Raw genomic sequence first — 12,587 nt, 5'->3', positions numbered from 1 at the left:
TCTCTAAGTTTATGGGACTAGGAAGTCAAAGTGTCATGTTCATGAAATTACCTAGTAATAATTCTTTTTTTTTTTTTTTTCTTTTGTGGGGCTGGGCTGGGACTGAGGATAGAACCTGGGATTCCCAAATGCTAGACAAGTACTCTACCACTGAACTTCACCCCTAGTCCTCCTTATTTTTGTGATAGGGCCTTGCTAAATTGCTGAGGGTCTAAGTTTGGTCAATAGGGCTAGGCTGGGGCTGGTATCCATCTGTTCTCTGATGTGGAAGGAGGAGGATACAGGATGAGTGCTTAGCTAATGTAAGCTGAGTGAAGGAAGGAACATTAGTGCCTCAGGATTCAGTCCTCTTGGTGAGGTGGGCAGGGAGCTGCTAGTTAGGAATTGAGGATGGGGATGGGGAAGGGGCTGGGGGAGATAGACTGTGCAAATAACTGAGTGGTGAGAACCATTTAGGGCAGACTTCCTGGAGGTGGGGTAAGGAGATGTCTCATTCCCCTCCTTGAGTTTCCTTCTGCTCTCCAGTCCTGGAGAAGATCCGCAGTGCTGTGGGCAGCACACAACTTCTTCTGTCCCAGAAGGTCCAGCAGTTCTTCCGGCTGTGTCAGCAAAGCATGGTGAGTGCCCATAGGAATACAGCCTACCAGGTTTGTGGACCTGGCAGGTGATCCAGAGTGTGACCAGGAGGTAAGACCAGGTCTGTGTGCCTGCAGGGGTAGTTTTGAGTATATTGTGCCAGGAGGGGGGGGGGTCAGGTATTTGTGCCCAAGAAAGGAGAGACCTGGGCTCTTTTTGGTCTTGCTTTCTCCCACCCCCAACCCCTCTCCCAGGTTGAACTTCCTGAGGGTGAGATTGGATGGGGCTGTCTGTGGTCCTAACTGGGGTTAGACCTCCCTAACTGGCTGCCCCCACTATGTCTTCCACTGCTGCAGGACCCCACTGCGTTCCCCGTGCCCACCTTCCAGGACCTGGCGGGTTTCTGGGACCTCCTACAGCTCTCCATCGAGGATGTGACCCTCAAGTTCCTGGAGTTACAGCAACTTAAGGCCAACAGCTGGAAACTCCTGGAGCCTAAGGTGTGTGTTGGGGGGTGTCTCTAGAGGCCACACCCCGAACAATTACCTTCCAAGGAGAGATGTGTATGAAGGGGAAGGGCCCATGAGGAGGGACCCATGGGCAGCAAGGTGATGGGTGACCATCCGCTTCCAGAACTTCTGGTCATTGCAACCTGGGTGGCCCCAGTACTTATCACTGCCTGAACTTCCAGAGCTGCTTCAGGCATCTCTGGCCCTTGCAGTTTGGGAGAATAGAACTAGACCTAGAAGGTCACCTTCAGCTCAGGCCTAGGCATAGAGGACAGAGCAGTATATATACCCTCAGACCTCAGCCTACTAGATCCTGTCTGCCATGGGTCTCAAAGGAGTGGCGGGTCACCTCGCTTGCCTAGCCTCGGTTCTCAGTGCTGTGCCCATGTCCACCTGGCGTGAAAACACAGTCTCTCAGCCAGCATCCTGATGCGAGCTGTTCAGAACAGCTCCACCAGGGGGCGCTCGAACACGTCACGTTTTAGGGAAAGATGGGGGGGCTTTGACCTTGGCAGATCGAGTACACCTGGGGCTTCAAGTCGCCGCACCCGCGTTCAGAGTCACACAGTTTCTATCCCTCTGGGAGCTGGGACGTGGGGGCACGGGATGCCGGGTGGATCCCCCGCGCCCAAGCTCAGCCGCCCGGTCTCCCGACAGGAGGAGAAGAAGGTCCCTCCGCCGATACCAAAGAAGCCCTCGCGGGGCCGGGGCGTGCCGGTGAAGGAGCGCTCCCTGGACTCCGTGGACCGGCAGCGGCAGGAAGCGCGCAAGCGGCTCCTGGCGGCCAAGCGCGCCGCCTCCTTCCGCCACAGCTCGGCCACCGAGAGCGCGGACAGCATCGAGATCTACATCCCCGAGGCCCAGACCAGGCTGTGACCCGCCCGGCCCGCCCAGCCCGGCCCGGGCCCGCGGTTTTCTACCCGTACTGTACACCCAGCGTCGAGGTCACTGTGAACGCGGGCCGCCCAGTGCGCCCGCCGCGCCGGCACCGCACGCCCCGGCCCCTCCCGCCCGTCACACTCTCGTGGGTTTTTTACCTTCCTGACCCCACGCGAAGGCGCCCGGGCTGGGCTGGGGGCCGTGCCTCTCCGCCCTGCGCTCCCCACCTGGAACCCCCACCTTCCTGGTCCGACGCTTTGTCCCCACCTCCCCATGGGCACCATCTCTGCCATTATTTCCCCCCACGGGCCAGGCCGGGCCGGGTCCCTCATCTGGGCTCTGCGTCCCCTCACCCACCCCGCGGGGCTGGGCTTCGTGGGGATCAAGCTTCGTGGCTTTTTATGAAGAATCCCAAACCCCGCCTAGGAGCCCACCCCACCCTCCCAGGGCTCCACCTTCAGCCCTCAGCCCACAGGGCCCAGGGACCACAGTGGCTGGACCAACCCAGGACCAGGGCACCTGGGCCTCTCCCCTTTCCCAGCGGCTGGGGAGGGGAGATGGGGGCTTCCCCTCACCACACCTGTGGCTGTTCCCACATCCCGAGTATCCCAGGAAAAATAAAACCGCAGAACTGCACTTGAGCCAGCTGCTCTCTCCAGAAGAGGCCACCTCTGCCTGGGGGTGGGCGTGGCAGGGAGGGGGGGCAGAGAAGTGCCATGCTGGTGCTCTTGATTTTGGGACAGCACAGGTCCTAAGCCCCTCCACGGGAATGGGCCAGCTTGGAGAAAGGGGATTTGGCCCTCTGGTGGCCACAAAAAGGACCAAGGCTTTCCTGGAGGGGCTCTGGTGGCCTGCAGAGGGGAAGGTGACAACCTCTTCACTCTCCCTGGTTCAGTTTGGTTCCCTTTCTGCCTCCCATTCCTCCTAGGGTTCCCCCAGAGCGGGAAGCACTGGCGCCCAATGCAAGGCACACAGCATGTGCTCAACAAACAGTGTGGTTATTATTAGGTATCTACAAATATGGTTTCTCTTCCCTTGAGGGCACAGTGTTCCTTCTGCTCCAGTCGTTCCTAATCAGCAGCAGAAAACTATTCAGAAAAGTGCTGCAACTTCCTCTGATGCCTCCTATGGGTGGATACTGGGAAAAGGAGGTAGAAGGAACATAACTTTTCTGGGAAGCCAATCCAGACCTAGTAGTAGTGATGGTTAATATTTATCAAAAATGCTTCATGTGGGTCAGGCAAGGGATGCATGCATTATGTGAATATAGCTCATTTTTACAATGGAGGACAAAGCTGAGCCCAAGGGAGGTTAAGTGATTTGTCCAAAGTCACAAAGCTAGAAGTGGTATCCCAGGTCTATTGCCAAGTCATGACTTCTTAGTTTTATAGCCTTCCTAGCTCAGAAAAGACTTGGTTGCAGCCCCCACCCAGAAAGCCCTATTTCTAGTCCCTTGAGGTTAGTGTGTCACCTTGAGACAGGAAGAAAATCCCCTCAAGGGGTTGGTTGCTCTTCTGGACTCTCCTGGACCAATTCTCACATTTATTCAGCAAACATCACTCTCAGACACCATAGAGGTAACCCTGAACTGTGCAGTTTCTGTCCTTATAGAGCTTATGTTCTTATGGGAAAACCAGACAAGTAAACAAGCAATTAAAATGCAGTGGTGAGTTCTGGGAATGACTAGGTATTAGCCACTGACAAAGGGCTGGGGCTGGGAAGAATGTTCCAAGATCAGGGAACAGCTGTGGAAAGGCCTGGAGGAGAAAGGGCATTGGGAAGGCAGAGATGGATCATGTGGGCTTCTAGATCTGGTTGAGAAGGGTGAGCCTGCATTCTGTGTGCCCTGGGGAATTACAGAAGGGTTTTGAACTGAAAAGTGGTGTAAACGTTTTTATAGGCTGGTTTGGGAGACTACTACTCTAACAACTACTATACATGCCCACTCCCGTGAGCCCATGAGGAGGGCTCCCATGTGATCTGAATTCCCCAAAGCAAATTAGCTTGGAGCTGCCCATGCAGATTCCTGGGCCTGGTCCAATACTTAGTGAATAGACCCCATCCTTGAATGGTTATTTAACAAGTGGTCCAATACTTAGTGAATAGACCCCATCCTTGAATGGTTATTTAACAAGTGGTCCAGGTGATTCTGATGTGAGGCCCAGTTTGGGAACACAGGTTGGATCACACAGGCTTCCTTTAGAAGTGATGATTTGTCTTTCTCCCATAGATTTGGCAAGGGAAGCCTGGACTGCATTACTTCTCTGAGATTGTTTCATGTCTAAAATTGGGACATGAATGAGTTTTGAACTAGACAGTACTCAGAACAGTCTTTGAAGTGGGTGTTGTTATCACCTCCATAAGGAAACTGAGGCTTGGAGAGGTTAAACAGCTTACCTCAAATCCTGAAGCTAGGAAGCAGCTGAGTCCAAGTTCAACCTTCTACATTATACCATTTTTTTTTCAAGGTCCATATCTTTTCTCAGAAATGGAGCTGGGTTTCCTGGATCAGGAGGTATATGGGAGTGGGCACAGAGGAGCAGGTCAGTTTCTGCAGTTCTGATCATCTTGCTACTGGCATGATGTTTAAAATATCCCCAGGTGATGCTAACGTGGAGCAGTCCCCTTAGGTTGTTGTGACCCGGGTAGTTGGACTGAGCCCTAAGGGTATATTAACGTGGAGACCAAGTTCTTGTGCATGAGTTAACCCCAGTCTGGCCATAGCCAGGAACATGAACAGAAAGACTACAAAGGGAGGTAGGCCTGCTCCCCTAGGAGGTCTGAGGAGATGAGAGTGGGGAGGTGCTAGCAATCAGGGTGCCAGTCTGTTTTGTGCTGCTGTAATAGAATACCTGGATAATTTATAATGAGAAGAGATTAATTGACTCACAGTTTTGGAGGTTGGAAAGTCCAGCACCATAATGCCTAAAACCAGGGCACGACCTTGTATGCCTGTAGTTCCAGCTATTCAGGAGGTTCATTTGAGTCCAGATGTTCAGGATCAGCCTGGAAAACAGAGCAGGATACTGTAAAAAAAAAAAAAAAAGTTCCTGCATTTGGCCAGGGCCTTCTTGCTGCATCATCCCATTGTGGAAGGCGAGAGAGGGCCAGAAAGGGGAAGAGGGGGCCAAACTCACCTCTTTAAAAGGGTACCAAATCCCACCCACCCACGAGAATGGAGTGCTCAGCCAAATCACCTTTTAAAGACCCTATTATAACAGCAATTAAATTTTCACATGAGTTTTGGAGGAACATACATTTAAACCCTAGCGTAGGATCCCGAGAAAGCTTTCTGCTTTGTGAACTGAGTCTCGCAGAAAGAATTAGCATTTTGCAGTCAAGGAAGAGAAGGGAGAACATTCCTTTCAGGTGAAGGGATCGACTTTGGCAGAAGCTTGGAAAGGGTATGTGTGCTGGGAATGATGGGAGAGCAAAGGATGGAGGTGGGCACTAGGCTGGGATGGGGTGTGGTGGGAGTGGAGGAGATGTGGCCAGAAGGGACCCATGGTGGCAGTGGGGTGTGGGGAGCTAAACTAGGGATTTCATGTTTTTTTTTTTTTTGTAAGTTTTTGAAAGACCCTTGGGCCAAAAGGATGTAAGTGGTCTGGAGGGGGCAATAAGAAGGCAGGGAGACCATTGCTAATGGGATCCAGGTAAGAGGGAGTGATGTTGACTTTGAGAGACATTTAGGAAGCTTTGGTGAAACAATCTCAGAGAAGTGACCTTGAAAGTCACTCAGATTTTTGGCTTGATGAGTGAATAAGGCCAAAAAAAAAAGAAAAAAAAAAAAAAAAAAGGATGAGGGGAGGGGCTGTAGCACAGTTGGTAGAGTGCTTGCCTAGCAATAAAGGTGTCCATCTACTATATTTTTTTTTTTAAAAAAAAAGGACAGGAGGAATGACTGTGTGTAATATTTAACATATGAGTAATAATTTACTGAGCACTTATTGAGGAGGTGCCAAGTACTATGCCAAGCACTTTATATACCTTAAGGTGATTTAATTCAGCAATCCTAGAGGATAGGTACTATTATTGTCTTTATTTTTTTTAAGAGAGAGTGAGAGAGAATTTCTTAATATTTATTTTTTAGTTTTCGGCAGACACAACATCTTTGTTTGTATGTGGTGCTAAGGATCGAACCTGGGCGGTATGCTTGCCTGGTGAGCGTGCTACCGCTTGAGCCACATCCCCAGCCCCTATTACTGTCTTTAAAAATGAGGAGTATAAATATAGCTTTCCTGAGATTAGCAGATAGCCAAGGTGGGATAGCCATCTGATTTCCAAGTGTGGGCTCTTGAGCCCCACCCAGTTCTGCCTGAGGAAACTGTTAGGACCCAAGACACAGCTCAAGGGCTGGTTCTTCTAGGGAGCCTTCCCTGATCCTTCCTGGTTGTGCTGATGGTCCTCATTTGTCATCATGTTTCTTGTACCCTGGAGACATTCTGTAAATTTGTCTGCTTCCCCTTCAGTCAATTCCGGAAGTCAGGGAAGGTCCAAGTCATTTCTGCATCTCCAGTGCCTACCACGTGTTAATTGGCTGGCTGAATGCCAGTTATTCTAGGCAGTTCTGTTCCCTTCTCCTTTCTTACTTATTCAATGTGCAAGCAAATAAGTTCTGCTAATAACAGTCTCCTAAATAGTTCTTTATACTGTTTCTTTCCATCTTAATTGCCAAACTTAGCTTTGGGCTCTTCCCAGTAATAGAGGAAGTGTCCCTAACCTGATAGTGCAGTATAGGAGGCTTCCTATGAAAGTAATTCATGAACTTGAAAACAAAAACAACCAAACAAAAAGAGTTACTTTGTTCAACAAAGTAACTGGGTAAGTACTTAAGGTAAATGGAAAAGCATAAGCAAAGTTACAGGCCTGTAAAACAGTTTGGTCTGTGTGGGGAAATGGGAAGGTATTATTATGTATTACTAAAGATAAGGAAATATGCCAGGCAGAGATCAGGTTGATGAGATTGGGAAGGAAGGTCCATGTGGAGCCATTAAGGAGGTTGGGCACAGGGACTTTTTTTTTTTTTCCTGTATGTGATAAAATAGATATCTGTTCAGTGTACAGTGGAAATACAAAAGAGGGAGTGAATACTTGCACCCGAGGGGTCACAGGTTTTACTCTATTTCCATTTTTTGTACTCACAATAGCTGCTATTTATTTCCCTGCTTGTGGTGTGCCTAGCACAGTACTTTACGTACATGGTCTTATATAATCCTCACAACATCCCTGAAAAATGGGTGTTATTACTTCTATACAGAAGAAAAGGAAGCTCAGACAGATTAATAATGTTCCCAAGGTCACACAGCTGGAAAGCTAGCTCGGATCCGAAGAGGTCTTAAAACACTAGATTATAATCTCCTAAAGAGAGTTACTTTAGGTCAGGGGTCATGTCTTATGTTTCTGTGTACCCGACCTAGGTCTTAGAAGATGCCTAATAAACGTCAGTTGAATGAATGAATGAATGCTTTTCACTTTCTCCACGAGAAAAGCACGTGGCGACGTCACAGTGAAACCTCCCAGACATGAGGGGGCGCTGTACCGATTTCAGCGCAGTAGGGTCGGGCTGCGCACACCTAGCTCCTTCTCTCCCTTGGCTGGAGCTCAGCCAATCCCTGTGCTCGAGAGAACCCGCAGCCAGTGGGCGGGGTCACAGAGCAACGCCCCGCGGGCCGTCGGGAGCCGTGAAATCCGTGCTCCCGGCTAGCGGCTGGAGAGCGGGGCCAGGCCGAGGAGTGCGGGCTGGGCCGCAGGTGAGCACGCGGGCCCGGAGGGCAGTTACCTTCTCTGGAGCGGCTTCCGGGGCCGCCCGTTCCACAATGACGGCTCCGGGCCGCGACCTCTGAATTAGGGGAAGGGTGATAGCGAGTTTCTGCTCCCGCGCAGGCCCGGCCTAACGGAGCCCTTCTTTCCCGGAGCTTGGTTGCAGAGTCTGGGAGCCCAACCGGCCTTCTGCGGGTTTCTTGGCCTCAGGCACCTGAGTGAGGATAGACGTTGACAGGGCCAAGTGTATGGTGGGACGGAGGAAAGAGGGTAGCTGTCTGGACCTTGACCTCACTTGTGCTTCTAACCCTGGCTGGGCTCGAGTGGCTTTGAGAGCTCATTCTTCCACCTTCTGAGGCCCCCTCTGTCCTTAGCAGTTTTCCAATTTGGGAGTGCATCTTCGGGTCTCACTGGACCTATGGGGCCCAGGCCCAGGTTTCTTGGCAGACCGTTGATCTATATTGCATACATTATTCCTCTATTGGAAATAGTAGTGACAGTATTTGAGAGACACTTCTGCCTCTTTCATTTCGATACCCTGGGGTTGATTCCATGGAGTCTCTAGTTTTCGTTTAATCAGCAAAGACATCTGCTGTGTTCCTGCCACCTTTTGAGGGTGGGTGGATGACTGCTGTGGTTTTACCCTAGTGAATTGCTTGAGCAGTCTGTCATTCATACAGTGAATTCGTTCAAGCTTCCCCCACCTTGACCAATTTGTGCCAAGGAGGTTGGGAGAGGTGGAGGGATGGATAGGACATAGTGGGACTGGACTGGTCCTTGCTCTTTAAGAACTTTAAGGTGTTTTGAGAAATGCAGACAAGTAGAGCAAGCCAGCACAGTGCCCACACAGAGAACATGGTTATAAGTGTTAAATAAATGAATAAATTGACTTATTTGGGAATGACTATAACACAAGCAGGGAGACAGACCTTGTATTGAGAGACTTTTAGTTGTAGACTTGTGATTGGTATGTTTTAGGACAGATTGGAAAGCTCAGTGGAGCTGCTGTTTAGAAAAAGTGTTTGCTTAAAAAGAGGGAATTTGCTTAAATGACAGGAAATAAAATGGAGACGTGTTAGGTTTGGGATTCTTCAGGGTGTCTCTTTTAACAATGTCTTAAGAATTTTACAAATTTCTCAGTATATCAATTTGCAAAAAGGGAAGCATTTCTAGGTAATGAAATGCTAAGTTAATGGGGAAAAACTGCAAGAGGCTCTTCCTAAGTCCAGAATTTGGACAGAATCCATACAGGATCTGCAGTGTGTTCTTTCCACCAGAAAAGCACAGGCTTTGAAGTTAGAGAGATCTGGGCTTAAAATCATGGGTCTGTCATTTCTAGTGGTCTTGAGCAAGTTAACAATGTCTCTTAGCCTTTATGGCTTTAGACAAAAATCTGGGCTACCTCACAAAGACATTGTGAGGGCCAGATGATGACTAGTGTATAAGTTGTCCAGGGTGGGGTCTGGTGCTGAGACAAAGGACTAGGAAGGGATTCTTGAAGCTGCTGCAGTTTTCTGCCCCCATGATGGTCCATTATAGTCTTAGGTCCACAGAACACTTGGATTCTGAAAGGGAGAGAATGAAAGAATGGATTATCTTTTCTTTGGTGAGATTTTGATTGTTACTCTAGTCCAGAGATAGGCTGGGGAAATATCCACACGAGCACAGACAGATTTTTAGTTGGGGCTTTTGGGCAAGTTACTTAATCCTCTGATAATGCCATCTATCTTAGGGTAGAGATGAGGATAAAAGAGATAGTTTATGTAAAGTGCTTAGCCCAAGCCTAGCTATAACATGTGCTTAATAAGTAGTAGCCATCATTATTATAATTGTGAATGATCTTTGATAACTGAAAACCCATTTTGTTCCATTGTCCAAGGTGTGGAACACCTATAAAAACTTAAAATTGAGCAACAAATATACCGCTTCTGGTAACTTTGAAGTAATTATTGTTTTTAGAAGTTTACTCTTTTGAGAAATGAAATAGGTGAATGATTATATCATTTGAAAAAATACATATATGTGTATTTCACATATATGCATAAAGGATTTATGAGCTCTAGAGTATGATTTCCAACCTATTTTAATCTTGTGTCAATATCATTGAAATGTTTACAGAATTGATAACTTGGGACTTCATTGGTTAGTATCAATAATAATCATTTGTCACTAAATGGCCATTAAAGTGAGCCCATTTGTGTGTGTGTGCGTGCGTGTACGTCTGTTTGGTACCTGGGATTGAACCCAGCAGTGCTTTAAACACTGAGCCACATCTCCAGCCCCTTTTTATATTTTTTTTTAGAGATAGTGTCTCATTAAGTTACTTAGGGCCTTGCTAAGTTGCTGAGGATGACTTTGAAATCCTGATCTTCCTGCCAAGGCTCCTGAGCCATTGGGATTATAGGTGTGCGACACTGTGCCTGGAAATTTGTGTGTTTTTACATTACTCTGGCATTGTCATGTTTCATTTCAGGAGGCCCTAGTACACTTCCGCCCCTTTTATTTTCTGCCATGCCTTGTACAGTGTTTTTTACAGAGAATTTTCAAGTCCTGGGTCCTGTGATGCCCAGAGTATATAATGGTTTGTGATATTTTTAGGAGCTTACTATGCAAATGTAAGGATATGAGTTTGATTGAAGATAGTATATTTTGAAGAAGGTTTGACCAGCAGATTTGGGAAGTATAGACTACAGTGTTAGAAAATCAAGTTCAGAATAGGATTAAAACCTTTATTTATCTCACACCCAGAACAGTTAGGTGATAGATTATGGTTTGGGCTGTTTTGATATGCTCCTTGTACTTATTACATGAGGAAGTGGAACTATTTTCTCATTTATTGAGGAGGTAGGAGATGACAGTGGGATTGTATATGGTCACTGTCTATTTTGTAGAACAGAGAAAGGCTGTTTTTCCCTTCCTAATATGTTGGCAAACTGGAGGGTTTGCAGGGCTGTGGTCCACAAAAGGCTTGACGCTCAGAGGTCCCCTTGTGGGGAGCACTGCCATGCGTAGGTGCATGGTGCATGGGATAAAGATTCTTTCCCTCTTCCCTAATAATTGAATATTTCAAAATTTCCTAGATTATTTCAGGGACCTGACTGTGCATAAAGCATAGTACCCTCTGGCATTACTCTGCAGTAGCTGGCTGCTCAGTAAATGGTGCCAGGAAACTTGGTAAGTGGTGTGCCCTGTGGGTTGTCGATATCTGGTGGGTTGTGGGTGTTTGTTTCTCCCTAATTCTACCTTATGCTCTGCTGCAGATGTCATGTGGCCTGTGTTTTGGACCGTGGTGCGTACCTATGCTCCCTATGTCACATTCCCTGTGGCCTTCGTGGTCGGGGCTGTGGGCTACCACCTGGAATGGTTCATCAGGGGAAAGGATCCCCAGCCAATGGAGGAGGAAAAGAGCATCTCAGAGCGCCGGGAGGATCGTAAGCTGGATGAGCTGCTGGGCAAGGACCACACTCAGGTGGTGAGCCTTAAGGACAAGCTGGAGTTTGCTCCTAAAGCTGTCCTGAACAGAAACCGCCCAGAGAAGAACTAATGGAGGACATAGGGCCATATGGTCCACAGGGCTGAGACTGGTTCTGCCATGTCGACCCAGCCCCAGAACATACATCTGATTTGCTTTGCTGCTTATTCTGGCCTCTCCTGCACCCCACAACCACACTGTACTGGCTGTTCCTTTTTGGCCAGGCAGGCACAACAGCAGCTGAGGGGCCAGCAAAGAGGAAGGCTGCATCTGTTGAATGAGGTCCACAACTGCTCAGGCTTCTGGGCTTACGTGGGTGCACTGCACAGAGGACTGTTATGGAATGAACATTGGTTCTCAGACTACCTGGGGAGATGGTTTGGTCTCAGGTGGGAGGGCTGGGATTTGGATGTTGCCTTTAAGAGGGGTCCACACATGTCAAGTTCTAGTTTGCACTGGGAAAAGTTCAAAAATCTACCTGGCTTCCTCAATTGATTCACCCTCTTTCATGTTCATTCTTTCAGAAATTCTGTTAGCTCAGGAATGGGATTCCCCAGGGAAGGAAAGCATTTTTCTGTTGTCAGAAGCTCAGGCTGCTCACCTTGGGACAGGGAGGAACATGTGCCTGGTGAATTTGCTTGAAAACAATCACTGTCTTCCACTCCTCACTGATGTGTAATGAAAACCTTGATTAAAGTGGCAACTGAGCACCTGTTGATTGAATCCTATCTTCTAGAGGCATTTGGTATCTCCTTAGGAGTTAGGAAGCTCAGGCATTCAGGTGGGACAATAGTGGTGTTCAAGGACTCCCAGGGGCCTGGAAGCCTTGTTTCAGGTGGTTCACAGCCTTGGTAGTTGCTGTGAATCCCAGAGGCCCAGGTTCCCAAGAGCCTTTTTACCATGACAACAAGAGGCTATAGCATCATCTAAAGTCCAAGTACAGAAGATGGATGTGTGTATGCATGCACGCACATACCACACACGACACCCTTCTCTTGAAAAGTAATATATGCACGTTAGAGAAAATTTGGTAGGGATTAAAGAAGGTCACCCATGCTCTCAGTGCTCTAACTACTGTTAACCTTTTGATATCTTCACTAGTCTAGTTTTTAAAGATATAATTTACTTTATTATTTTTTCACGTTTCTCTTGTTTTTAAATTTTTTTTCAGTTACTGGGGATTGAACTCAGAGCTTTTCACGAGCTAGGCAAGCACTCTACCACTGAGCTATACCCTTAGCCCCCCTTTTTAGCATTGAGACCAGGGTCTTGCTAAAATTTGGTCACCTTCGTGCTTCCACCTCCTAAATAGCTGGGATTACATGCATGCCTTACCATGCCTGGTTACATATTATTTCTTAAAATCATATCCTGTGGTTATCATAATTTTT

At 47.9% G+C, this 12,587-nt stretch overlaps 2 protein-coding genes across 3 annotated transcripts in view; both read left to right on the top strand.

Moving 5' to 3' along the window:
- Window positions 1-2,622, top strand: part of Dlgap3 (DLG associated protein 3) — a 38,203-nt gene extending 35,581 nt beyond the window's left edge. The window contains exons 8-10 of the mRNA XM_027937371.2: window positions 526-617; window positions 933-1,076; window positions 1,743-2,622. Of these exons, the coding sequence (XP_027793172.1) occupies window positions 526-617; window positions 933-1,076; window positions 1,743-1,961 (455 nt within the window). The 3' untranslated portion in view covers window positions 1,962-2,622. The remainder of the gene's footprint in view (window positions 1-525; window positions 618-932; window positions 1,077-1,742) is intronic.
- Window positions 2,623-7,605: 4,983 nt separating this feature from the next.
- On the top strand, window positions 7,606-11,919 carry Smim12 (small integral membrane protein 12). Of its 2 annotated transcripts, XM_027937226.2 has the most exons (3): window positions 7,610-7,714; window positions 10,805-10,898; window positions 10,985-11,919. In XM_027937226.2, exon 3 carries the CDS (start codon window positions 10,990-10,992, stop codon window positions 11,266-11,268), a length of 279 nt encoding a protein of 92 aa, XP_027793027.1. In that variant the 5' UTR covers window positions 7,610-7,714; window positions 10,805-10,898; window positions 10,985-10,989; the 3' UTR covers window positions 11,269-11,919. The 2 variants fall into 2 exon arrangements, with proteins under 2 accessions (XP_027793028.1, XP_027793027.1); XM_027937227.2 differs by lacking the exon at window positions 10,805-10,898 and having other exon boundaries at window positions 7,606-7,714.
- Window positions 11,920-12,587: the final 668 nt, after the last annotated feature.

The sequence above is a fragment of the Marmota flaviventris genome, chromosome 10 (genome assembly GCF_047511675.1).
Source record: "Marmota flaviventris isolate mMarFla1 chromosome 10, mMarFla1.hap1, whole genome shotgun sequence".
NCBI classification, from domain to species: domain Eukaryota; kingdom Metazoa; phylum Chordata; class Mammalia; order Rodentia; family Sciuridae; genus Marmota; species Marmota flaviventris.
The sequence above is the reverse complement of the archived record's forward strand: the minus strand, read 5'-3'. Positions and strand labels throughout refer to the sequence as shown.